Source organism: Crinia signifera, chromosome 3, assembly GCF_055691185.1.
Source record: "Crinia signifera chromosome 3, ASM5569118v1, whole genome shotgun sequence".
Classification (NCBI taxonomy): Eukaryota; Metazoa; Chordata; class Amphibia; order Anura; family Myobatrachidae; genus Crinia; species Crinia signifera.
Genome location: NC_139219.1, coordinates 117,299,331 through 117,327,143, shown reverse-complemented (window position 1 = coordinate 117,327,143; position 27,813 = coordinate 117,299,331). Strand labels below are relative to the sequence as shown.

General features: G+C 45.1%; 1 protein-coding gene across 12 annotated transcripts in view; it reads right to left on the bottom strand.

Moving 5' to 3' along the window:
• AFDN (afadin, adherens junction formation factor) overlaps positions 1-27,813 on the bottom strand; it is a 723,489-nt gene that overhangs the window by 171,977 nt on the left and 523,699 nt on the right. For 8 of the 12 annotated variants that reach the window (XM_083176399.1, XM_083176400.1, XM_083176408.1 and 5 more), the window contains 4 exons: positions 24,554-24,742; positions 23,906-23,991; positions 12,487-12,675; positions 8,869-9,921 (listed from right to left, as the gene is read on the bottom strand). In XM_083176399.1, coding sequence (XP_083032525.1) covers positions 8,869-9,921; positions 12,487-12,675; positions 23,906-23,991; positions 24,554-24,742 — 1,517 coding nt within the window. Of the gene's footprint in view, positions 1-4,041; positions 4,075-8,868; positions 9,922-12,486; positions 12,676-23,905; positions 23,992-24,553; positions 24,743-27,813 lie in introns of all 12 variants that reach the window. The other 4 variants (XM_083176410.1, XM_083176405.1, XM_083176406.1 and 1 more) reach the window with 2 other exon arrangements.

Sequence of the window (27,813 nt, the reverse complement as noted above, 5' to 3'; positions counted from 1 at the left end):
CCATCTACAACAAGCCTCCTCCCCTCTGGGAGTGCAGCTTGAGTTACTCCAGAGATCAGGAGCACCCGGCGAACGCAAGCCAGCGGGACCCGGAAGTGCTTCTGTCTCTGTTGAAGCGACGCGGTTACTCACTGGTGATCTGCACGGCTGTGCAGACACCAGCAGGATACAGTTCACTCAGCGATGAAGCGGCGAGGGACAGAAGGATTGAGGACATCAGCGGTATCAGGTAAGTGTTAGGTGCACCGCTTGGCCAGCAGAGAGGACGCTCTTTAACCTGAGCGACACCTGGACACTTATCATGACCCTATGATAAGACTGTGACCTACCATCTACAGCCAAACGATTTCTCTGTGCACTAATATCTCCACAGCATCCATCTCCACCCAGCACACAGACTGTGTTCACCGCAGGAGGTGAAACGGAGTGTGCTTGTGTGACTTTTACTTTTTCCTGTAAGACTCTGGACTCTGGCTCTTGCAGCCACCACCAGCCCCCCACACCCCTCCTTTAGAGGGCTCCCATCCCTCATCACCCCCACCCCCCACCACTGGATGTCATTTTTTACTAAATGACAATAAACACCTTTGCTTTCATTATACTGGCACACTGTTGTATTTATAACCCTGCTTTACACGCAAGCTGTACCACACTAGATATCATCTCCGTTATCAAGTTCTAGCCTGAGCGCTAGTCACCTTCTTGTTATTTAACTTACCCTGGGTTTTGGACAAACCAGACTTAGCAGCCGGCAACCGAGGTAGAGCGCCCACTCTCACTCTCCTGTTCAGTCAATGCCCCTCCTCAGAATAAAATTCCTGATTTTTTGACACCAAAGGTAAAAAACAAAACACTTATTTTAAAAGTTCACATTCCACTTCACCATAAAAAGATAGCGATTGCTACTCGGTGAATCATAGCGAAAAAACCCTTCAAATGTATTCGCCATCTGGTCATTGAATAGGGTGATTCACCGTTTTAGTCAAAAATTCGCCAAACAGCACAAATTCGCCATAAAAACATGGCGAATCAGGCTCATTGAATAACGCCCTATACATTTCTGAATAGAAATAGAAGGTGATCACAATGAAATCTGTGGGACACTTATGCAAATTCATACATTATTAATTCCAACAGTAGTTACATCAATAATTTACAATACTATCAATATGCACATACAGTATATGGGATTGGAATTTCCAATTGCGTATGAGTACAGTAGCTCAGATTTAGAAAAGCATGGATATACAAAGTCCCAGTATAATAATAAGCAGCCAGCAGTACCAGGTGGTTGATGTTATTATCAGTACTTCAAAACAAATGGGAGTTGATGTTGATGTCAACACTCCATGTCGACAGAAATTTTATCCAGGTTAATGTCACGGCACTGTGGCCAAATAATTGCTGGAGTAGAATATGTGCTCACCAATTGTTGGAACCCTCTGTCTCTGGAGGAAAGTTTCCAATCTCCAGGGGTTATAGGGGACCACACTGCGGCAGTTTTTCAGGTTTTTACCCCGCTGTCGAGCTCCAGGACCTGAAGCGTCCACACACCTTGTGAGCGCTGTGTGTGGAGGGGTGTCTGAAGAAATTGCACAGGTGCAAGGACCGCTTTCAATCAGCTTCCAGATGGCAGCACCGCTGCCACTTGTGCACACTCGAGCTGGGAGCGGAGAAATAGCCGCACAAATACGGGGTGGAAGAGGTGTGATACAGAATAAAGAATCTCTTAGAAGCTGCAATATTGTTATAAATTATAAATTTTAATTTAATTTATTCCCCCGTGGTGCCTTTTATTGAGTGTCACTAACCGCGGGTTATTGCGCGCCTGATTTTGTCCTATCTGTCATTTGCATCGTGTGTCTAAATATATCACACGTTTGCAACATCAGATTGGCTACTGTAATCTATTTTTACTGGTACAGCGTAAAATCCTGTATAGCTGGTACTGCAGTCAATCCAACATTCCTGCTTTTTTGCTGCTGCAGCCATCTCAGCAAACCAGATCTACTGATACTGTGCTCACCCCAGTATAAGGGCAACCTTCCACTGATACAATGAATATTCCAGAATTCCAGTTAATCCTATTTACCACTGTGCTGTCTGTGAATGAGAAAATTCTACATTAAACCTGCCATATTCTGCCCAAAGACCTCCAGTCATAAGCCAGTAAGTCAGAGCATGGGTTCACAAACATCCACATTTGTGACACCCTTAAATCACAAATGCAGGAAGAGGGAAGCTTTAGTAGATAGGTTAAACCCAAAGAAATTTACATTTGGGTCCAGCCCTGATTGTTGGGAGACTTCGTTACTGAGTGCCTATGTATTTAATTGTTTACAGGTATTTATAGAGCACACACATATTCTGCAGCACTTTACAGAGAATATTTGAACATTCATATCAGTTCCTGCCCGACTGGAGCTTACAAGCTATATATTACCTACCACATGTACAGTACATGCACAGACATTCATTCCAAGGCTAATTTTGTTGGGAGCCAATAACCCGATCAGTATATTTTTGGATTGTTGGAAGAAACCGGAGTAAACCCATGCAAGTACGGTGGAGGATATACAAACTCAGCGCTGTGAGGCAGTAATGCGAACCATTACACCATCTATGCTGCCCAACACCATCCATGCTGCTTGTAAGGATGTTCACTGAAGTGAAAAGGGAAGGACTCTATTACTTTAGAATATAAGCTCTTACAAGAAGGTCCGGTTCTTGTGTAGTTTCATGGCGCCGTGCTACTTCCTGGTTGGGTACGCTCGCCAAACTATCTAAAATAAAGTAACTTAACTCAATGCCAACGTGGATAGTTCATACCCCCACTATCCACGTTGGCATGGAGTTGATTTTAGATAGCGTGGCGAGCCACCAGCGTGGGCGAGTGAAGCGAGCCCCGCAAGGGGACTCAGACGCATGGTGCCATGCTGGCGCCGTGAAACTACACAAGTACCGAAGGTCCTTTTTTTCTCATGTGCTTTATATTCTCTTACTTAAACCAAACTCCGACGGGTTTTCTACCAAGATGATAATTATTCAACATATTAAAAAAGTACTTGCTGACTAAAGGGCCCCATACATCAGCAATTAATTGTGACAATTTTCAGATATGGAGATGATTGCCACAATTAATTTTAGATGTGTGGGCTCCCCCTTTTGGCAATCCCAATCAAAATTGCGAATCAATTGCTTAATCAGGTTTTTAAACATGTTTAATAATCTGGTATTATCTGCAGATCTTTTTTATATGTGTGGGCATTCCCAATTCGTCTTCTTCATCTATTTACATTATGAACAGCTGAAATGACAATCGATTGGGGAATTTCCAGATATGAAGATGCAATCTTTAGATGGAAAAATCTGCCGATCACTGAAATAAATCTGTAATGTGTGGGCAAAGTCAGATAGATTGTAAAATCCATTTATCTGGCCAAAAAATACCTGGATCTGGAAATCCATAAATTGTGATTGCTGATGTATGGGGCCCATTCCATTCAACATTGAGGAAATAGTTGCTGTAAATAAAACTACCTTAGTCCTTCACTTGTTGAAAAGTGAATTGACGTGAACAAAAATTATGAGATAGAGTGGTGACTAATGATATGTAGGATTACTATATATACTTATTTTCACCTTTACAAAACATTTAAAAAGTGTATTTGACAGGGATCGGCAACCTTTAGTACTCAAGTTACAGATGACCAGCAGACGGCAAAACATCATAGAAGTTGTAGTTTAGCAATACCCGGAACACTAAAAATAGCCCATCCCTGATTTATAATAGAACAAATCTACAAGCACAGAACAAACAAAATGTAAGAGAACACATGGCATTCAGTTACTAGTAACACTACTTTCAGGCAAAGCATGCTTCAAAAAACATAAGGGAATCTTCCCAACAGGACACTAAAGACAAAAGCAAAGACAGCACATCTACCACTACAGAGAGTATGTGAAAGTATAGATGAGTTCAAAGCAAGGAGAAGAGAAGATATAGACAGATGGCTGAGAGAAAGAAAATACAGAACATACCAAATCTAGAACAGAGATTGATGGCATAGCAGTCTGCCGCAGATAGCAAAGAGGAGAGGGAAAAAAAGAAGCTAAGTAAAAAATAAACATTAAACTTATATTTTCATAAATCAATTGTTCTTCTCTGTTGTTCCAGCCATGCACCTAAGATGCAAATTAATGAAAAATGCAGAATAATGCGTAGAAATGCTTACGGTAGAAGGTGAAAAATGAATGTATAATAACTGTGAATAGACCCTGCTTCAGAAAGGTTCTCACTGTGCATCGTTTACATTTTATGTTGGTCACACACAAGTAAATCATTCCAATATGGTTGTCCATGTGGGTTAACACAAAGACAATTTTTGTTTGCATTTTGATACACATGAATTTAATATAACTCAATCATCATGTCAACGTTTTTTTCTTTTCACTTATTAAAATAAATAATAGATAACCAAGAAAACATAAAATCGTAGTTTGAGATCAGTTCTTGTAGGCTCTGGTGCCTCAAATACAACGCAATGTTTAAAAAATGTGGATATTTGGCTTTTTTTTTAATAACCCTAAAAATATATCTACAGAAAACCGTTCATATATAATTAGATTAAAAGGCTTTAATAAATATATCCACTGTATAAAAGAACCATGAGTTATGTTTGTCCCCAAATTATTAGAAACATAGGTGTTTCACCAATTTCTTCTGATTATGCTGTACGATTTTGTACCGCAGAGATTATGGGCGGTATTCAATGCCACCAGCGAGGGGGTTTCCACAGTGAGGATGGTTTGTTTTCGTCGAGGATCGCCAAAAACAAGCCATCCGCGCTGTTTAAGCCCCTCACCCTATTCTATGTTCTGTGGGAATCCTCGCCATCAGAGGACGGCGAGGATTCCCCTGAACAGCGAGGGTCGCCGCTAATGCAATGGGCTTGCTGCATATAGCGGTGATCCTTGCTGTTTTGACAGCTGCACTTGCCATTTCCAAATCGCAGCGAGGTGGAATCGGCAAGTGCAGGGAGGTCAGTTGAATACTGACCCACTATCTGTGACGGCGAGCTATCGGCACTGCTCGCCGTCACAGATCACCATGGGGCATAGAATATACCACTCTAAATTCTCCAGGAAAGACTTTGTTATGGAGCAGCATAGCTTGAGTGGAAGGGCTAAGTAAATATGTAATCTACACTTGGGGTCAGGCAAGATGGAAGCCCTTTGTAGTTCTGTTAGTTGGGGGAAGGGGTAGTGTGATCAAATAAAAAAAGGTACCAGCAACCCATGCAAAGGTATTATATAGACATACATTTGTACATTTATTTGGAGTCGTTTCTACTTTGTACTGTAGGCAAGGAATGCGCACCAAAGCACAATTTAAGTAATCATGATAAACATGTTAAATGGGTAGTTCGATACATGGAGATATGCCAAACCCACGATATTGATCTTATGGCATCGGGTCTATGTGATTGGGTCGCATCGCATGTGACCCAATCGTATGCGATGCGACCCGATTTTTAATTGTACAGCCACCCTGATGGCTGATTCCTATGTTAAATGCACCTTCACACCCGATTTTTAATTGTACACCCACCCTGATGGGTAATTAATATGTGAAATGCCCCCCCATTGTTAACGTTACCCCACTATCAACGCCAACCCAAAGCGTGGCGAGCGCAGCGACCCCGCGAGGGGCAGAGGTACGCGTCCTCCGACCTTTTCATACCCCCACTATCCACGTCGGCGTGGAGTCGATCTTATATAGTGTGGCGAGCGAAGCGAGCCACCGAGCTTGAAGCGTGGCGAGCGCAGCGAGCCCCACGAGGGGACGCGGATTACTTCACATGTATTCCGCGTCCCCTCGCGGGGCTCGCTGCGCTTTGGACACTATATAAAAATCAACTCTACGCCGACATAGATAGTGGGGGTATGAAAAGGTTGGAGGACGCGTACCGCTGCACTCGCCACGCTTCGGGTTGGCGTTGATAGTGGGGTGGTGTTAACAAGGGGGGGGGGCATTTCATATATTAATTACCCATCAGGGTGGGTGTACAATTAAAAATCGGGTGTGGGGGTGCATTTAACATAGGAATCAGCCATCAGGGTGGCTTTACAATAAGAAATCAGGTATAATCGCATCGCATGCCATTGTAAGGTGCAACGCAATGTTAAAATTGTACATAATCGTACATACAACTCTTAAAACCCTAATATCGGGTCCCATCGCATACCTTAAGTTAATGGTATGCGATGGACCCCACGGGCGCTGTGCTAGGAAACAAGTACCAAATTCTTAAAGTGAAAAATCATAAAAAGCTCCATGTTGCTCTTGATGTTGCAAACTGTATCACCGACAGAGCTGTACTGATAATGGTATTATTCATATTTTCTACAAGTAACAGTATTATATTTACTACAGATGCCTCCTCATACATTGAACCTTAATATGTCCTGTACCGCGAGATGAGCCAGCAGTTTAAGTCAACCCAACTAACTTAGGGTGTTTTTATTCTCCAAAAAAGCATCTTATTTTCATAACTACAGTATATATTCTGTGTGTGACAGCGGTTATATATGCATAAAAAATACTAGGCATGCTGCATATTTTAATAAAAAAGATCTGCTCGTGTCTTGTATGCATTGCAATTTAATAATAATTTTAAGGAAAAAGTTGCAAAAAAAAAAAAAAAAATGCTTGACACTACAGAGTCATGTCATACCATGGCGTGACTAGAGGAGCTGTTTAAAGTGCAAGGAGGGTAGGTACTGTATATGTGAACACAAATGTAGTTCTAACCAAAAGCTATCACAACTGCCTATTTGTAGACAAGAAAAAAGAAACATTATAATAGTGAAATATTCTGCAATATAAAGTAAAAAAAAAAAATCAACAAAATGTAGTTAGCTTTGAATGCAGGATACGAAATTAATTCAATAAAAAAACGTTTCAATTTAAGATACTGTTTAAAAGGTATACCATAAACATAAATCATTATAAATGTATGAGAACTACAAGGCACAATTGTAAAAAGAAAGCAAAATTACACCATGCAATTGTATTGTAAAAACTAAAACTTATCATTAACTTATTTTATATTGTTATATTTATATAAAAATCTTTATCTAAAAACACTTTAACTGTGACTGTCAATTCTAGTTTGTGATACCCACTCAGAGAAAGAACAGTACTAAAATACAGTGCTAGGCAAGAACTACAATATATTTCTTATGGTGTGACATCTACATTATACACTTACATTTTAGCAATCATTGATAAAAATGCATTTAAATCATTGTTAACGGAAAAATTTGAAAATTTACACACAATTTCTGCAACTGCAGATTCAATTTATATAGCTTTTTTTTGTCTAAAGGTAAAGTAAAAAAGTGAAATAATTGTTAAGATGAATAATATGGGTTAGGATCACTAGGTCTACAAGAATAAGGTCCACACCCCTAGGTCGACATGACTGAAGGTCAAAATGGATTAGGTCGACATGGGTCATTAGGTAGACACAAGCATTAGGTCAACATGGGGAAGGTTGACAGTCAAATGGTTGACATGGTGTTTTTCAAATATTGGGGGGAAACCAACATGTGCCGATAGGCGGTACTTCATGCCCTAGCATCCACTAGGGAAGTGATGGCTAACCTTGACACTCAGCTGTGTGAACTACACATTCCAGCATGCCCTGCATCAGTTTTAGCATGGCCATATAGCAAAACTGTGTCGACTTGAAAAACACCATGTCGACCTTCTCATGTTGGCATAATGCTTGTGTCAACCTAGTGGCCCTGTCAACCTAACCCATGTCGACTTAGTTGCTGTCTATCCTATGATCCATACCTGAAGAATAAACATGAAAAACTTAAGAGTCTATACAGAAATAAGCAGGTAGATAACAAAACAGAAAGCTAATGATACTGCAGACACAACAGAAAGCAGGTGGAAAGGTACAGATGGAGCAGCTCTCATTAGAGCTGCTCCTGGCGATTGAATTGTCACCCGCCACAAAGGGGCGAGCACACACGAGGCAATTGCATGCCCTATTCTGACGGAGCCCGCCACCCCCTCCCCGCTGCTCCCCCTGTAGTTGCCCGCACCCCCCCCCAACCCTGCCAGTCTCCCTGAAGCAGAGGCGGGCAGGGAATCCACTCTCCACTGCCATGTGACTAGGACTCGTGGCGTGTCCCCGTCAGATGGAGCGCCTCTTTGCCAGCTCAGGGAATCTGGCAGTTCCCTGAGCTGGCTAAGAGACGCTCCATCTGTAGCTGCATATTTAGGGACAGGTTTAGTAATACCACGTCAGGTCATATGATTACTATCTTAGCTGCTTGAATTGTACGAAATCCCATTAGTGGGGTATTCAATCCTGGATTCCGACCATCGGTACGTTTTAACAGTCGAAATCCTGGCCCATTTTTCGACTGGCTCGACAGGCGGAATTAAATATTCCACCTGTCCACAGTTGAAAAGGGGGCATTTCGGCAAAAACGGCTGTGGAGCGTTGAGTTCTGGCCATGAATTTGACAATCCACCACCTCTTTTGACAAAAAAGAGATCTGGCTGGTTTTAAAGTTGGATCCGTTTTGTTGAATTCCGTCTTCAATGCTCTCAGAAATGACAGCATTGAATAGGCACCCGCCGCTATTTCCCCTGTCGGAAATAGCGGTGGGAATTGAATACCACCCTAAGTCTTAAAGAATGTGCAGAGTAGCCTGTCTTATTAATTATATGGAGGCACTAACACTACCATATTTATACAACATTTGCATTAAAAAACAGCTACTGTCAGATTGTTTACTATCAGTTCATTCTAGTTTAAGAAGTAAAAACTAAATTATAGTCACCCTTGCTTTTCTTTCAGTTTCTAGGCGCTGCATGATAAGCATAGTGTCAACATCATCATCATCATCATCATCATCATCCTCCTCATCCTTTTGCTTAGATTCTTGGAGCCGTTTCTGGAACTGCCATTCAAGCATTAATTTACGAAGTCTGTCATTCTCTTCAGAAGTTCTGTCAGCTTTGTTCTGTAGGTCATTGATTTCCTTGTTCAGCATGTCTACTATGTGCATTTGCTGCTGCTTTTCTAACTTTTCTTTTGCATCCCGCTTCCAAGGGTCAGGAGAAAGGCTGTCGCTGGAAGAAAGCTCCTCTTTGCTTATTGTAATATACTGAAGGTCCCGTCTCTCTATTGTGCGTGGCTGTTGTTGTGGTTGCAGCTCCCGAATAACTGTTTCTTGAGGACGGGGAGGAGTTGCAGGTTTCTCTGGTCTAGATTGTGGTATATTTGAAGGTGGTACTGTTACCTGAGGCTGTGGTATTAAAGTTGTTGTAGGGGCAGGAGGCTGAGGTCGTATTTGTCCAAGTTTTCGCTCTTGTTCTCGTCTCTTCCTCTCGCGTTCTTCCTCCAAGCGGGCTTTTTCTTTTTCATACCATCGTTGATGTTCTTCCCTCTTCTTTCGCTCTATTGCAGCTGCGTGGGAGTTTAATTGAGGCGCAAATTGACTTTGTAATGGTGGGGGTGGAAGAGGCAACTCTACAGGGACTCCTTCAAATTCCCCTCCATAATGTACCGGTGGAGGTGGTGGTGGAGGTGGAAGTTCTGTTCTAATAGGCTGCGGCAGTGCAAGTGGAGCAGGTTGTGATGCAACTGGTGTTTTCCATCGCCCAGGACCTGTTAATAAAGAAGCAAAAGAATAAGCTTTATTAGAATTGTTGAGGTGTTCTTGGCTGGATGTACTAGATTCCACAGAAGAGCTTTGGTTCATCCAAGTATCTTTACCATCCAGTTTTCGGTCTACATAGTCCACATCTTTGCGCATCCCAGACTCTTGTCTACCTCGTTCTGATGGCAATCCCTGATCCTCTCGCAATTCATCTTCGGTATGGGAAATTCGCTGTAAAGGTTAAGGGAAAAAAAAAAGGAAAACTATAAAAGGAATATTTCAATTTATTCTGACATTCTTAACCCCTTGGGTGGTATGCCCGGAAATTTTCCAGGCTCAGCTGCGCTGCAGCAGCGGGCTATCCCGGAAAATTTCTGGGCATACCACTTTACATTAGGTGCGCGCCAGTGGTGCCTCCAGCTGAGCACCACTGGTGCACTACCATTAGGGGTCCCTCCCGTCACTTCCCTCCTCCTCCACTCCGGCGATCGTACCCGGAGCGCTCCTGCCACCAGCTGCCATTCACTGTGACGTAGGAGGCAGGCTCGAGGATGGTCGGTGCAGCTCGGGGGGGGTGCGATTTTATTGCATGTTCCAAAATCGCACCATATCGCACATTTAAAATAATTAAATTTGCTGCAAATTCGCATATGCAATGAGATGCGAATTCGCTGCAAAAAAGTACAATGTTGAGCGATAAAGTGCGATTTGTAGTCCTGAAAATGTGCGAATTTGAAAAAATGTGCGATTTTGTGTAAAAATAAAAAATGGAGCAAGGTCGCCCTCCTGAGCATAACCAGCCCCGGGCTCATTGAGCCGAACTTGATTCCAAAAATACAGGGGACAAAAAGTGTAGGGGTACCTTGTATTTCTGAAATGAGCCACGGACTCTTGGACCAGTCCTGGTTCCAAAAATAAGGGGGGACAAAAAATGTGGGGGTCCCCCGTATTTTGAAACCAGCACTGGGTCCCAACAGCCCGCGGTGTCATGTCACAGCCGGGGAACAGTTTTTACATAAGGTCCCCGAGCCATACCATGAGCACCGTGGCTAGTCAGCATTGTATGGGGTACCTGGGGGACCCCACAATAAAGGGGTCCCCCCCAGGCTTCACCCATCCAGGGCTGAAGCCCAGGGCTGTCACCAGCATCCATGGGCTTTGGATGCCGGTCTTATAGGGTTAAATCATTCATACATAACATGCTTTATACAGGTGAACTACAAGTGAACTACAAGTGCCAGCAGACCTCCACCACATGCTGGGACTTGGTGAACCACAAGTCCCAGCATGCAGGGCATTAATGGACCCACTGGGTCTTGTAGTCCACCTCTAAAAAGAATGTTAAAATAAAACACACACACAAAGAATAGTACAACTTTATTACACACACCTCAATTTTACACGAATATACTTACCGAACCAGGGTCCAGCACTGACTTCCTCCTCCACAGCCAGCTCACCCTGCACTGACAGCGAAATGAGCCGGCTTCCTCCGGCGCCGCTAATAGCTTATATAGCGCTGTCCCAGTGCTATAGAGGCTATTAGCGTGGTTAGCGCAATGTGTCTCCATGGACGCATTGCTGAAAGCTTCTCCATAGAGACGCATCGAGCCAACCACACTAATAGCCTCTATAATGCCGAGAAAGCACTATAGAAGCTGTTAGCAGCGCTGGAGGAATCCGGCTCACCCCGCTGTCAGTGCGGGGTGCGCTGGCTGTGGAGGAGGAAGTCAGGGCTATGGTTCGGTAAGTATGTTGGTGTAAAAGTGAGGTGTGTGTGTGTAATAAAGTTGTACTTTTCTATGTGTATGTGTGTGTTTTATTTTATCATTCTTTTTAGAGGTGGACTACAAGTCCCAGCGGACCCATTAATGTCCCGCATGCTGGCACTTGTTGTTTACCTGTATAAAGCAATGTTATGTATGAATGATTTAACACTATCAGGCCGGCGTCCAAAGCCCATGGACGCTGGTGACAGCCCCGGGATTCAGCCCTGGACGGGTGAAGCCTGGGGGAAGCCCACTCCCCCAGGTACCCCATCCAAGGCTAACCAGCCACGGTGCTCATGGTATGGCCAGGGGACCTTTGTAAAAAGTGTTCCCCGGCTGTGGCATGACACAGTGGGCTGTTGGAGCCCGGTGCTGGTTTCAAAATACGGTGGGACCCCCAGATTTTTTGCCCCCTGTATTTTTGGAAACATTTACCAAAAATTGCACCCTATTGCATTTGCAAGTTTTATACTTTATAATGGGAAAACATCTGGATGCGAATTGAAGTGTGACAAAAAATTGCCATTTCAAAATGTGCGAATTCGCGGCAAAAAGTGCACCCTATTACATGTGCGATTTTTGGAAAACGTGTGATTTCGAATGTTTTTTTTTACCAAAAATCACACGTCTAAAAAAAAAAAAAATCGACCCCTATTACATTTCTCCCTTAATCTCTAACAGTCCTCTGCCTACCTTTATGTACATTTGGTAATGGTGCTCTTTAAGCTCTCTTTGTCTCCATGTTTTTACACTGTGTTCTGACGCCTTATCTCATAAATGTCAATAAGTGCTTTGCCATTTCTCTTCCTCATTTTGCCTTGTACCTTCACTCTTTTTATTACTTTCTCTACCCCATGATCATGTTTTTTACAAATTGAATTAACTAAAAATGAAATATTGCAAAACAATAAAATAAATGCCAAGGCTTTCAATCTAGTCAATGTCCGAGTCTCAGAATGAGACCCTTGTAATAACTTTACAATTTTTTTTTTTTAAATAAATATTCCTACAGGCAAAACAAGCTTACTTGGACAGAAACATTGCTGGAGTGGTTACTTCCCATTTGGGCATGTGCATTCTTGTCGTAATCTGGCCACTGACTTTGTGCAGGCACCATTCGATCTTGGAATTTTGGAGTTGGAAAGGTAAAACATTCTCTTGTATATGTCTGTGTTGGAATAGGATAGGCCTCCGGCCTTGCTGGAGCTGTAGATTCCTAAAACAAGAAAATGTGAATAAACCTAAATGAAAAAAATAAATTCTATCTATCTATCTATCTATCTATCTATCTATCTATCTATCTATCTATCTATCTATCTATCCCAATAGCCGCACATGCACATTGCCCCATAGCCACATGCACAAACACTGCCCCATAACAGCACACTGACCCATAGCCGCACATGTACATTGCCCCATAGCCCCACATACACGCACACTGCCTCCATAACCGCACATGCACACTGCCCCCATATCCGAACAAGCACACTGCCCCCATAGCTGCACACGCACATTGCCCCATAATCGCACACGCGCTGCCCCACATAGCACACAGACACTGCCCCCATAGCCACATATGCACACTGCCCCCTTAGCCGCACACGCACAATGCCACCATAGCCGCACACGTACAATGCCCCGATAGCCGCACACGTACACTGCCCCGATAGCCGCACACGCACACTGCCCCATAGACGCACACACGCTGCCCCATAGCCCCACACTGCCTTAGTAGCACACGCACACTGCCCCATAGTTGCACACGCACACTGCCCCCAGAGTTGCACACGCACACTGCCCCCAGAGTTGCACACGCACACTGCCCCCAGAGTTGCACACGCACACTGCCCCCAGAGTTGCACACGCACACTGCCCCCAGAGTTGCACACGCACACTGCCCCCAGAGTTGCACACGCACACTGCCCCCAGAGTTGCACACGCACACTGCCCCCAGAGTTGCACACGCACACTGCCCCCAGAGTTGCACACGCACACTGCCCCCCAGAGTTGCACACGCACACTGCCCCCAGAGTTGCACACGCACACTGCCCCCAGAGTTGCACACGCACACTGCCCCCAGAGTTGCACACGCACACTGTCCCCAGAGTTGCACACGCACACTGCCCCCAGAGTTGCACACGCACACTGCCCCAGAGTTGCACACGCACACTGCCCCCAGAGTTGCACACGCACACTGCCCCCATATCAGCATTCGCACACTGCCCCCATAGCCGCACATGCATATTGCCCCATAGTCGTACACATGCTGACCCAATCACACACTCGCTGCCCCATAGCCCCACATAGCACGCGCACACTGCCCCCATAGTTGCACGCTCACACTGCCCCCCATAGCCGCATGCGCACACTGCCCCCATAGCCGCACGCGCACACTGCCCCCATAGCCGCACGCGCACACTGCCCCCATAGCTGCACACACACACTGCCCCATAGCCCCACACTGCCCCCTTAGTAGCACACGCACACTGCCCCCATAGTTGCACATGCACATTGCCCTATAGTCGCAAACACGCTGCCCCATAGCCACACACAGCACACTGCCACCATAGCCACATACACTAACTGCCTCCTTAGCCGCACACACACAAACACACTGCCCCTATAGCCGCACGCACACACACACTGTGCCCATAGCCGCACACGCACATTTCCCCATAGTCGTACACACGCTGCCCCATAGCCCCACACTGCCCCCTTAGTAGCACACGCACACTGCCCCATAGCCACATACACACAAACTGCCTCCATAGCCACACACGCACACTGCTTCCATAGCCGCATCCGCACACTGCCCCCCATAGCCGCACAACCACACTGCCCCATAGCCCCACACTGCCCCTATAGTCGCTCGCACACACACACACACACACACACACACACAATCCCCATAGTTACATACACTCACACTGCCCCCATAGTCGCAAACGCACACTGCCTCCATAGTTGCACATGCACACTGCCCCCATAGCCGCACACACACACTGCCCTCATATCCGCACACTGCCCCCATAGCCGCACATGCACACTGCCCCCATAGCTGCACACACACACTGTCCCCATAGCCGCACACGCACACAGCCCCCATAGCCGCACACCCACACAGCCCCCATAGCCGCACACCCACACTGCCCCCATAGCCGCATATCCACAATGCCCCATAGTGGCACACGCACACTGCCCCTATAGTCACATATACCTTATGGCTTTTAAAGGTGAGACCATCCCAAACACAGCACTTGCATTAGTATTAAAGGGGTAGCTGTCACAGGTTTCAGGTAAATTAGCTTATCTAGGGTGCATGAGAAAGCTATGATCACAGTAACAGAGGTTAATTAAATTGTGAATTGAATGTTAAGGTGAGTTAGTTTGTTGTAGTGCTGGGCCCCCTGTGTTTGTATTTACTAGAGTGTGTTGTCACAGGCCACTGCACCCCACCCTGGGAAGTGGGTGCTGTTTGCACCCCATTCCCAGGAATGGCGAGTGTGTTGGTACTTCTGTATCTATATATTTGGGTTGATTTTAAATTAACCTCTGTTACTGTGATCATAGCTTTCTCATGCACCCTAGATAAGCACACTGCCCCCATAGCCGGACACACACACTGCCCCCATAGCCGCACACGCACACTGCCCCTATAGTCGCACACACACACTGCCCCAATAGCCACACACACACTGCCCCCATAGCCGCACACACACACTGCCCCCATAGCCCGCACACACATACTGCCCCATAGCTGCACACCAACACTGCCACCTTAGCCGCACATGCACATTGCCCCATAGTCGCACACTGCCCCATAGGCACATACACACACTGCCCCCATATCCGCACACACACACTGCCCCCATATCCGCACACCCACACTTTCCCCCATTGCCGCACACCCACACTGCCCCCATTGCCGCACACCCACACTGCCCCCATTGCCGCACACCCACACTGCCCCCATTGCCGCACACCCACATTGCCCCCATTGCCGCACACCCACACTGCCCCCATTGCCACACACCCACACTGCCCCCACAGCCGCACACACACACACACACACTGCCACCATAGCCGCATAACTACACTGCCCCCCAGCCCCACACTGCCCCTATAGTCGTGCACACACACACACACTGCCCCCATAGCCACACATGCACATTGCCCCATAGTCGCACACCCGCTGCCCCATAGCCCTACACTGCCTCCTTAGTAGCACACGCACACTGCCCCATAGCCACATACACACAAACTGCCTCCATAGCCGCACACGCACACTGCTTCCATAGCCGCATCCACACACTGCCCCCATAGCCGCATCCACACACGGCCCCCATAGCCGCATCCGCACACTGCCCCCATAGCCGCACAACCACACTGCCCCTATAGTCGCTCGCACACACACACTGCCCCCATAGTCGCAAACGCACACTGCCCCCATAGTCGCAAACGCACACTGCCCCCATAGTCGCAAACGCACACTGCCCCCATAGTCGTACAGGCACACTGCCCCCATATCCGCACACACACACTGCCCTCATATCCGCACATGCATACTGCCCCCATAGCCGCACACACACACTGCCCCCATAGCCGCACACACACACTGCCCCCATAGCCACACACCCACACATCCACAAAGCCCCATAGTGGCACACGCACACTGCCCCTATAGTCACATATACCTTATGGCTTTTAAAGGTGAGACCATCCCAAACACAGCACTTGCATTAGTATTAAAGGGGTAGCTGTCACAGGTTTCAGGTAAATTAGCTTATTTAGGGTGCATGAGAAAGCTATGATCACAGTAACAGAGGTTTATTAAATTGTGAATTGAATGTTAAGTGCTGGGCCCCCTGTGTTTGTATTTACTAGAGTGTGTGGTCACAGGCCACTGCACCCCACCCTGGGAAGTGGGTGCTGTTTGCACCCCATTCCCAGGAATGGCGAGTGTGTTGGTAAAGTGTGTTGGTAAATGCCAATGTGGTAAAGGCATTGAGGATTTATGAAGGTCAGCCTTACATAGAATTGGTGCATATGTATGTTCTATGCAGGGATACACACACGGGATTCTATTGCACCAATTCTTTATACCAGCCCCATCAGAATTGTCTATAGATAATTCGCAAACAGAGGCAATAATATTAGTGTTTTTCATGAAATATTCCTATAGGTACAATTTGTAAAATAAAAACACATAAAAAAATATTTTTCTTTAAATTACTTTACTTATAAAATTGCTTGTGCAGTATAAATTAATATATTCATTGATTTGTCATGTTTTTGCACATTAGGACTTAAAAGTACATAACATAAATAAAAATTATTTCACTTGGCATATAAAAAATATTTATAAAAAATAAAAAAAACTTTTTTTCGAGCAGCTGAACAATCTTAGATTGGGGATTAAGAGTGCACCCCACCCGAGTTTCTTTTTCTTCTTTTGTTTGTAAATAAACGTATTAATACTCAGGGGTGCACCACTGGCCATCACATTTCTTAAAGCTACAGCCCTGTGCATAGGCTGGTAGGTGATGCTAGATAAGAATATTCATTGTCAATTATAGTCAGTTTTTTTCCCTAATTTTCCTATCTCTTTAATAACAATTACAATTCCCAATTCTTAGTGCAGGCTCCTCCCACCAAACTCTCTCTTTATCCCTCATTCATGCCACAGTTTCCTTCCATCTGTACTGCTGTCTCCCCTCTCCATCTGTGCTGCTATTTTCCCTTCATCCTCTTTGCTCTGCCCCCCATCCATGCTACTGTTTTTCTCCTATCTGGGCCACTCTGTCTTTCCTCCAACTGCTCCACTGTTTCCCACCCAATTGCATCACTCTGTCTTACCTCCCCCAATCTGTGCCAGGAACTGGAGAAAAACATCCATGGGTACAAATAAGAAATATAATTTGTCTGTAAAATATCAGAACCTACCAAATCAGCAATGGATATCTATACCAGGTTGAACTAGATGGACGCAAGTCTTTTTTCAGCCTTACCTACTATGTAACCAAGATGTAGAAAATCCCACTGTATGGAGCCCAATAAATGTCTCTCAGTGTGTCCTGCCTAAGTGGTAGGTCACAGAGGGTCTCTGGTCCGGAGGGGGAGAAGACTGCTGGTAGTATCCAGAGAGGGAGATAGAGTGACAGCAGTGCCCCGCCAGGATCCAAGATGGAGGCCACGATGGAAGTTTGCACTGCAGAGATCTATAACAAGTCTCTCGGTGTGTTTTAAGCGGCGGGCAGCGGGGGTCTCAGTTCCAGCACGTGAGGAGAAGAAGGCAGCGGTAAGCTTCAGGGGAGGGACTAAAGTGCCCAACTGGGATCCGAAATGGAGGCTGCGGCAGGATTCTGGGGATGTATAGCTGTGCAGAAGGCCAGGAGGGTCACCACCAGTGTTCCCTCTAAGCTGTGCGCGCGTGCGCGCGCACACAGCTCAACGAGTGTGTGCACAGACATTACAACAGAGCGCACAAAGCAGCACTGGTTCCTTTTTTGCAGTTGTGGACTCAATTAATGTGTGTTTCACCCATTAACTACATTGTGTGCTGTGTTTTTGAATGTTTAAATGTTTAATATAATTTTGAAGTAAAGTTAACACAAATGCTGAACGTCATTTTCCAGTTATATATAAGTGACGCACAAAAATTTAAATTTTCTTCCAAAGTTGCACAGCCAAAATCTTTTGCCGCACACAGCCTTCGTAAAATTAGAGGGAACATTGGTCACCACTCGACTGCTGTATCCCTGGGGTCCCCAGAAGTTAGGTGGGATGATGGCAATCCTACCCTGCCCATATAATTTAAGAAAGGAGGGATGCTTACAGGGAGCACTGTAAAATGCGGCCAAGCTATTGGGTCCGTCCACCGGAAACCAGAGAGATTACATTCTAAAGGGGAGTTGCAGACAGACAGGAGTGACAAGGTGAGCATAAGCCAAGGTTAGGATGAGAGATGGCTGGGATGAATTAATTAAGAAGTGGTTCTTGAGAAACTGTTAAAAGATTTGTAGGGAGCTGGATAGGCAGGGGTAGAGAATGTGCACAATGGCCAAAATCTTGGAGAAGGTAACGGGAGGTAGGAATCAGTTGGCAGGAGAGGCAGCATACATTTGTGCAGTGAAGAGTGCGGAAGAGAGTGCAAAGAGAGATAAGGTCAGATATTGTATGCAGGTGAGAGTCACGTGGGAAGCATGCATTGCTGTGAGCTACCCTACTACTATATCTGAATTATCGTGCCGGACCCCCTGGGGCTAAAAATTGAGACCGCATCTTTGTGCACTATACCTGAGCCTGCACCTGATGGGCACCTGCCTAGGCCATTATAGGCAGTTTGTGTTGGGGTCTGCTCCAGCTTCTTTCAACACCTTCTTTCAACACCATCTGTGGGTGACCGCTGCTCTGCTGTAAAGGGGTGTGCTCATCTGCACACCTGTCCTTGGAAGCCAGCAGACTGGATCACACGGCTGGAGGGTACTGTACTTGGGGTTCTGGATGACCAGAGAGTCAGCGGGGGACATTCCCCTGCTGGACCATGTGCTGCTGGGATGTTAGGAGTATCTCTGAACTGCTGGGGCCTCCCTTCATGCTTCCAAGATGTTGGGGAATCATCCTCAACTCCTTTCCCATCTCCTTTGGACCAGCTGTGATTAGTCCATCCCCCACTGTTCACCAGGCTACCTTTGGGGTTTGCTGTCTGCTAAGGCCCACATAGGCTCTTGAAGCCGGGGCCTTAAATTTGTTATGACCTGCGATGGACTGCAAACACTTTTGGGTGGATCTTCTCGCACCTGGGTCCCTATGAATACATTGAAAACATCCTGTTCTGCTGGGGGAAACCATGGCTTGCTTGCGAGGCTGGGTGGAGGAGTCTCTGGGCTCAGGAGGGAAGTATGCACACCTCTTCTGGAGGCCATATTGACAGTAGCCTTCATTGGCTTCACTGTGGTGCAACAATTGAGAGGTTAGCGTAAGTGTTGCAGACATGGATTAGGAGACTATTGCCCAATATTTAGTCTCAGCTACTGTTATTTTGTTCCCCCTTAATTCCTGCAAATAAATTTAAGTTGAGGCATTAATACTAGGGATGCCAATCCCGGGGCATTTTTTCAATCCCGGGATTCGGGATTGAAAAAATGCTCAATCCCGGGATTCCCGGGATTGGCCGCCCTAATAGAAAAAAAACATGCAACAGATCCCAAATAATACCTCCCAATCCTCCCCATCCCCCTGCCCTGCACTGTCACTTGCACATTGTTGATGACAGGCAGCAGGACCATCTCTGCTCTTCACAGCAGTCTGCGTCGGGTGTCTGGGAGCGGCACAGCAACGGTGGGCATGTCAGCACTGAACACAGCAGACACAGTCAGAATAGGCATCCCGGCGTCTTTGGGCTGCACAGCGTGACACTTGTCCTCACGTCACGCTGCGCTGCTGTCTGTGCACAGTGACAGTCAGAATAGGCATCCCGGCGTCTCTGGGCTGCGCAGCGTGACACTTGTCCTCACGTCACGCTGCGCTGCTGTCTGTGCACAGTGACACAGTCAGAATAGGCATCCCGGCAGCTGGGCTGCGCAGTGTGACACTTGACCTCACGCTGCTGTCTGTGCACAGCCGTATCGCCGGGGGGAGAGTAATAGCAGCCCAGCTCAGCGCTGCCAGGCTTTTAAAAGATAAATTGAAAATGCATTGCCGCAGTAATCCCGGAATCCCGGGATTAAGAGATCAAATCCCGGGATTCAAATCCCGCCTATTTTAGGCCAAAATCCCGGGATCCCACAGATCCCGGGATTGGCCTCCCTAATTAATACAGAGTTGGTACTTAAAAGGGGGAAGAACCACAATCATGCTGCACTGGTGGCAGACAAATTAGAGAAATCAACCAGTGCTGCCTCAGTTGACTGGTGTGCCGCATTTTGGCTCCTCTGCGTCTCGCTCCACCAGTTCTGTATCTATTGAGCCTTCTGATGCTGCTCTGCAGAGCATTCAGAATGCAGTTACTGTCAGTGAAAGCAGACTGGCGAACAAAATCGGTCAAATACAGACTGAGTTGTCTATAATACATCAGGACATTGAAAGGTTGCAGGAGAGAGTTGGGGAAGTTGAAACCAGCACTTCCACGCTTGAAGATACAGTGGCACCGCTTGGAGTTCACACTACTTCCCTTGAATTCCAGATGTTGGAAGTTTTACCAGAATACTAGAAGAGAGAGTCTCCTGAAAAGTTTTTGGAGACATGGCATCTAAACACTTTTTGAACAGAGATGTTTTCATCTAATTTTTCAGTGAAGTTTTTTTTTTTTACAGAGGGCAGCATCGATTGGATCAAATGGGAGAGACAACAGCCAAGTACAACCGGCTACGCCATCAGAAAATACGAATAAGGAGAATACGCAGCTTAGTAAATTTGCCATATTCGCCATTCGTATTTTCGGCCTATCCCGGCAGTGTCCATTCGTACCGCAAATCGTCCGTAATCAGCAATTTTAGTAAAATTCCCCTTATTGATATAATATAGATCTATTATAGTTCTTGTGGAAGGTCGGCAAATGCCTCCAATGCTTTCCCTTTCAGTTAAATAGCTGGCCCACGCAAATTCAAATCCCCTCAGGAATGTATCAGGGTCGCAGACTTTCTCCAACACAGGGAATTGGTCGTGTTGGGGCATTTTCCAGAATTTGGCCAGCTCCAGCTGATACTCGCATTGGGCCTGGTGGTCTGCATGCTGTAGGAGCTGCATGGCTGTTGCTAAGTGCCTGGATCAGTCAATCTTTGCAATATTCCTTTGCACACACTGTGCCACAAGGTCATCCCTTTTCACGGCTGGTACTCAGTAGTCATTCTGGACCTCACACTCTTTACCAAAAAAAAAGATAGAGAGAAGGGGGACAAAAAAATGTGCTCAGTGTGACTTCTTGAATTTCCTTAACCCTGGTGAATTAGGGTGCTGCCTTTCTGAAGAAGCACACACTGCTGATTCACTTAAGCTGTTATGATAAAAACAAAAATATTAATCCAGCCAGCTGCCGCCAGTTTGTCATTGCACCCTGCTCCAGCCTACACGCAGATATGCCAACCTGATGCAGGTGGACAGTCTTGATGTGGACTTTACCTAAGCTACCACCACGGAGAGTAGAATAGTGCTCTTGAGTTTGCTAGATACAAATTACATTTGCAAATTCACAGTTTTTACATATATGCAGCATGGGCCTCTCACAGGTTCGTAAAACCTTAGAGCACAAATAAACAAGACCTACAGGTATAATATGCACAGTGACCTCTAAAGTAAGTTGAGAAAATTAGGAAGCCTAACTACTCTTACTGTGGAGGTTTCTTTTTTGGGAGGATTCTTGCTCACCTCACAGGTTTTATGGGAGGAAGGTGCCTATAAATGTCTCTGCCCCCCCCCCAGCTAACTGGAATAACAAGGTCATACCTTGTCAAATGGTCTTACACAATGCAGACAGCTTGAAACTTGCGAACTGATATTTACAATGTAATTACATAGGGAGGAGGTTTAATAAGAATTACCATCATCACAGGAAACACATAATGTGGCTTTGTGAAGTCGCAGTGACTCATAGCAACGCCCTAGTCAGAAAAGTCAGAAACAAGGAGTTTACAGTAGTCCAATCTGGAGAGGACTAGTAAATAGATGAGGGTCTTTGTAACATCCTGGGTGAGAAAGGGTCTGATCTTGGAAATATTTTTGAGGAGCAAATGACAGGTCTGTGAGAGGTGTTAAATGTGGGTTTTAGAGGAGAAGGAGGAGTCAAGAACAACTTGTACTTGTGTGCTAGAGGAGATAGTTGCTCCATCAATAGATAGTGAAATTAAGTGTGAGGAGGTTATGCGGAAGGGTGGGAAGATGGTTATTTTATTTTTATTTATTAACAGTTAGCTTATATAGCGAATACATATTCCGCAGCACTTTTACAGAGTATAGTTGAACATTCACATCAGTCTAGGGTTATTTTTTATTTTTTGTTGGAAGCCAATTGACCTACCAGTATATTTTTGGATTGTGGGAGGAAACCAGAGTACCCGGAGTAAACCCACACAAACATAGGGAGAATATACAAACTCTTCACAGTTAGGGCCATGGTGGGAATCGAACCCATGACCTCAGCAGTGTGAGGAAGTAATGCTAACCATTACACCATCCGTGCTGCCCGATCAGCTCAGTCTTATACGGCCTACACACATGCCGATATTAAGGCATTTTCTAAACGATTTTGCTTAGTTTGGCAAAGTCGCTTAGCAAATGCCCTCACATCGGTGTATGTGTGGGGGCTATATCGGCAGCAGTGCGCGTCCCCGCGCGTCTTTATCGCTGGCCGAGATTGATGGACAGTGTCCATCAATCTCGGCATCAGCAGGGTTCTCCCACCGGAGAACACTGGCGCTGTCTGCTCGCTTAGCACAGAGCTGACAGCTCGCTCTGTGTGTGGGCTGTCAGCTCTGTGTGCTATGCGATAGCGGCGCTGCACAGCCTGACCTAGCATAGCTAGGTAGCTCTGCACACATCGCTATGTGTGTAGGGCCCATTAGACTCAAAGTTTAATAAAGCAGAGAGACCGTTGGAAATATGAGCAAGAAGAGAGGGTGAGAGATCAGGAGAGGAGAGGAAGGATTTGAGTATTATAAGCATTTTTCCAATATCACCTATAGGTGATAATGGAAATGAAATAAGAAGAATGACTTCCAAAATCACTGGAATGGATCAAGCAGGGAGTGGGGAGGAAAGGCAGTTATACAGAATGCACTCGAGGAGTTTGGAGGCATAAGGTTAAGTGAGAGATGGGACAGTAGTTGGAGAGTGTGTTAGGATTTAACCTACCCCTTAAATGCACCTTAGATCCCCCACAATCTCAGACTACCCATTATGTTTTTATTGTGTGTTAATCTAACTATTCTTTTAATAATAAACTCAGAAAAAAAGAATTATGTGAACACTACAGTCAATTTGACCATCATGGAGTACAGTATTAAATGTGTTTACTTATGTGGGTGATCAGTTGTATACGAACAATGAACTGCTGCCTGGGTTCCGTATCAGAAATGGTAATAAGCTGGGGTGGTAAGCGCTAGCTGCAACTAGTTGCAGAGATGGTGTAGATGCGCAGAATGTGTAGCTTGCTAACTCTGATGCATAGTATACTGTACAAACATAATGTAACACCACCAGGAGGATGTTCCGAAGAGGTTAAAAAATAGAAATTTGATGAAATTAAAACCATATCACATACTGTACCTTTTTCTACAGTTTAAAATAAATACAACTTAATTTATTCACTATGCATAGATCAACAAATTAAAATATTAAAACCAAAGTGCAGAATAAGTAAATTACATGGGGACATTTTTATATTTTACAGTAATAGTAATATATGGGTTTTTCACATAAAGTGGCATATACATAATGCAAATCAAACATACCTCAGTACACAAATTTCCTGTAGAAACAGATGTAATCTTTACTGTTGAGTTGTTGGCATATGCAGTTTTCCCACCAGGACTTTGATCTAAAATATTTTGATATACATTATTTGTAATGCAATATATTTATTTGTAACAATATAATGTAGGGAAGAGGGCAAGGACTACAAAGTTAGGAGATATACTATTGTAGAGTGAAATAAAATAGTTTAAAGGGTATATTTGAAGTTTGGGAAAAAAGGCTAATGGTCTGTCGGATACGGTCTTCTAGAAATTTAAATATGTACCAATGCATCCAATCCTTATGGTTTATATAAGGAATTAATACTAAAGCCATCACTGGATTCATTAGATGAAATGTAGCAATATATCATATAAAAAGGAATACTGAAACTGTACAACTGTAGAATAACTGAGAAAATGCTAAACACCACCACATACAAAGGAAGTGAAGATATTTCCTCTATATTGTACAGCAACACACCATCTGCAAATGATCTACACATTGACCACTGCATTGCAATTAGACCTACTATTAAGGCATTGTTCATCAATACCTGAATTATTAGGATACAGATATGAAATTAAACAAAATGAAATGCAAGACCCGTACTAAACCAAAAAAACAAAAAACAAAAAAAAACTTACTTGCTACATTGGGACTGGAACGATGATCAGCTCGATTCTTCAAAAGTCTATCATCAACTGGTAATTTCTTTGGTTCTGTGTATTCTGGCCAAGGCATTTGGGGACTTTCAGGTGATCCATTTTCAGCAGTGTTATTATAAAGCTCAAAACCTTCACTCTTTGGTCGCGGTTTCCCTGAGCCACGGCGATCTGAAAGAAACATTTATTTTGTGAAATTATATTAACAGCAGAACATAACAGAATGTTAATGACAGGTCCTAGTGTTTTACAGGTGTATTTTGTGTTAACCATACCTCCCAACTTTCGAAGTTTTGGAAGCGGGACGATGCTCCTGCGCGCAGGCGGCGCGGCGAAATTTTCGGGGGGGGTGTGTGTGTGTGGCCTAATTTGGGGGCGTGGCCTATACTCGCGGCTCTTCTGCGAGGCCACGCCCCCATTTTGCCGCTATGGGGGCATGACCCAGAGGCTCTGTGAGCCTCTAGCCATGCCCCCAGTCCCCTGGCTGCGGGAATAGACGCTGTGCGCATGCGCAGAGCGTTTATTCCCCGCTGCTTAGCAGCTGACAGGGGGGACTCCCAACAGCCCCCCCACACCGCGGGACACTGCCGCCCGCGGGTGGGACATCGGGACAGGCCCTGACAATCGGGACTGTCCCGATAAAATCGGGACTGTTGGGAGGTATGTGTTAACTATAGTTCTAAAGGTTTACCATCCTATCTACAGTATGAAGGAGTACTAACCTTTTCTGCAATGCTCTCCAATATGATAGCCAATGGCAAACTACACTACTGGCAGGTGCAAGTTTGAAAGCAAGTTTGTTTAAATAAATGCGTGGTCATAAAAAAAAATGCTAATTTGCGGTAGTCGCAGTAAAAGTGTGCACATTTTCTACAACAGTATAAACTGGACCCTAAAAAAGTGCCAACTTTAGAACAGATAGAAGGCTGATAGAAACAGAATTTTAAATCATAAATTATTATTAAAGATTTACATCTCAAATAAACAGATTGTATTACATAACATATGAACATAGAATAGTTATCACGGAACAGAATACAGCAAATAAGGAAAAAATGGTCTAACACACAATTTGAGTGAAATGAAGAAATAGGAAAATTGGAAAGAAGCAGACAGTATTTACACTGCTCAGAAAGAATATAATGCATTTGCTCCCCTTTCATTGCAACATGGTGTGTTCAAATCACAAATTTACTTTACTGAATCTGACCCAGTACAGTGGATATTTAGTCTTTGGATCACACAAGTGCATAATTTGGCATTTAGTAAAGTTAAACTGTAAATAGAATAGAAGGTACTTATGTAGTACCTGGGCGTCCGATTTAGAAATCGGATCGGATCGCATCGCATGCGACCAAATCGTATGCGATGCGATGGTCAAGATTTTTCCATAGGATTCAATGTTAAAATGGTCTGAGTCCATTTTAACATAGAATTCAATGGGAAAAAGGGGTCCTTTTCCTTTCCCCACTATCCAAGTGGGCATGGAGCTGTATATAAACCTGTGGCGAGCGTGGCGAGCCCCGCGAGGGGACACAGAATACTTTTTAAGAAATATGCGTTCGCTCGCCACGCTTCGGGCACGGTGGCTCGCTGCGCTCGCCACGCTATATAAAATCAACTCTATGCCCACTTGGATAGTGGGGAAATGAACAGGACCTTCTTAACATTGAATCCTATGCAAAATCGCATCGAATCGCATCGCATCTGATTGTATGCATTAAGGTAAGGCATACAATCACAAAATCGGACGCCCAGATACTACATAAGTACCGAATAGAATATAAATGCCAGTAACTTAACGACTTGGCACAAAAAAACCATGAAAAACTTGTTTCAATGTGGTGACTGTCAACCATGTGTCTGTCAATCGACCACTTTCGTGTAACTCCCATCACTGTCAATCTAGATGTGGTCAACTAACTTTAGGCATCTAACTAGACCTAGAGTGGTCCACACTGTAACTGTCGATCTAGACCGCGTCAATTGACTACCCGTAACTCCTGTAAGATGCTGGGTTTCAAAATTATCACAACCCTTTTTCTTAATAGGTTTTCCATTACTATCTCTACTACTATTTTGATGGATTGGGTTTGCCAAGGTTACTGACAAATTAACATTATTAGAAATATTTTCCATATCTTTTTTTACACCTTCAGGAGGTGTGCACAATAAAAACACAAATTTTGTTTTGGAATACCCTCACATACATAATTTTTTTCAAAAGGTAACCCCAGGTTAGAGTATCAAGCTTTCAGTCCTTATAGCTCAAATGTCCATAGACAATTGGGATGAACTTTTGTTCACACTGTCAGCTTTCTCTGGCAGGGTGAAACACCTCTGGGCTGCAACAGCTGGGAAGTGAGAAAGTCAGCTTTTAGCTGATTGGGTATCCTTGGTAGTGGGGTAGAATTCCCTTTGGGAGTGGGGTTGCTGGGCCCTAGGACCCAATTAGGTTTTAGCTGCCCTATAGTAGAGGAGGGGATAATTGCCCGAAGTGGGGTATAAATTTGGCTGCCTAAAGGAGAGAGGAGATCAGCCCTGGAGGGCTGGAGGATAACTCACTGCTGAAGGAGGATTGTGCCCTGGGATTAAGGTCTGCGGACCTAAGGACTGTGCTGTGCTAGGAGCCTGGAAGGAGTTGCCCCATGATAGTGCCTGCCCGCTCGGTCTGTTTCTGCCCATGAGTGCATCGCTGATATGAAGCAAGACACTCCCCAGACCAGCAGTCACTCGGAGCCTGACGGAGTGTACCTTGGTGGTGGAGTAGAAGATGAAAGGACGCAAACAGGAGGACAGCCCAGGTGAAAGGACCTGCATTATTGAAGGTTTCATCGCTGCTGGACTCTGGGGTGGACATTATAGGAGCTGACGGGAAAACAAAGTGAGGATCCAGGAAATGGTGACCCTGGTGCGGTACTTTGCATCCTGGGTGTCGCTGAAGCTGGGAGTTGGCCAAGGTGGCAGAAACACCGCAAAAAGGGTGAGAGATGAGCTAACCCTGGGGTAGCCAACTCCAGTCCTCGAGAGCTACCAAAAGTTAATGTTTTCCAGATCTCCTCACAGAATCACAAGTGAAGTAATTAATTCCACCTGTGGATCTTTGAAAATGTTTCAGCTAGTAACGAGTGCACCTGTGCAGCAGCTTGGTTGTCTGGAAAATGTGAACTGTTGGTAGCTCTCGAGGACCGTGGTTGGCTACCACTGAGCTAACCCTTCCACTGCAAAAGCTCTGCAATAGG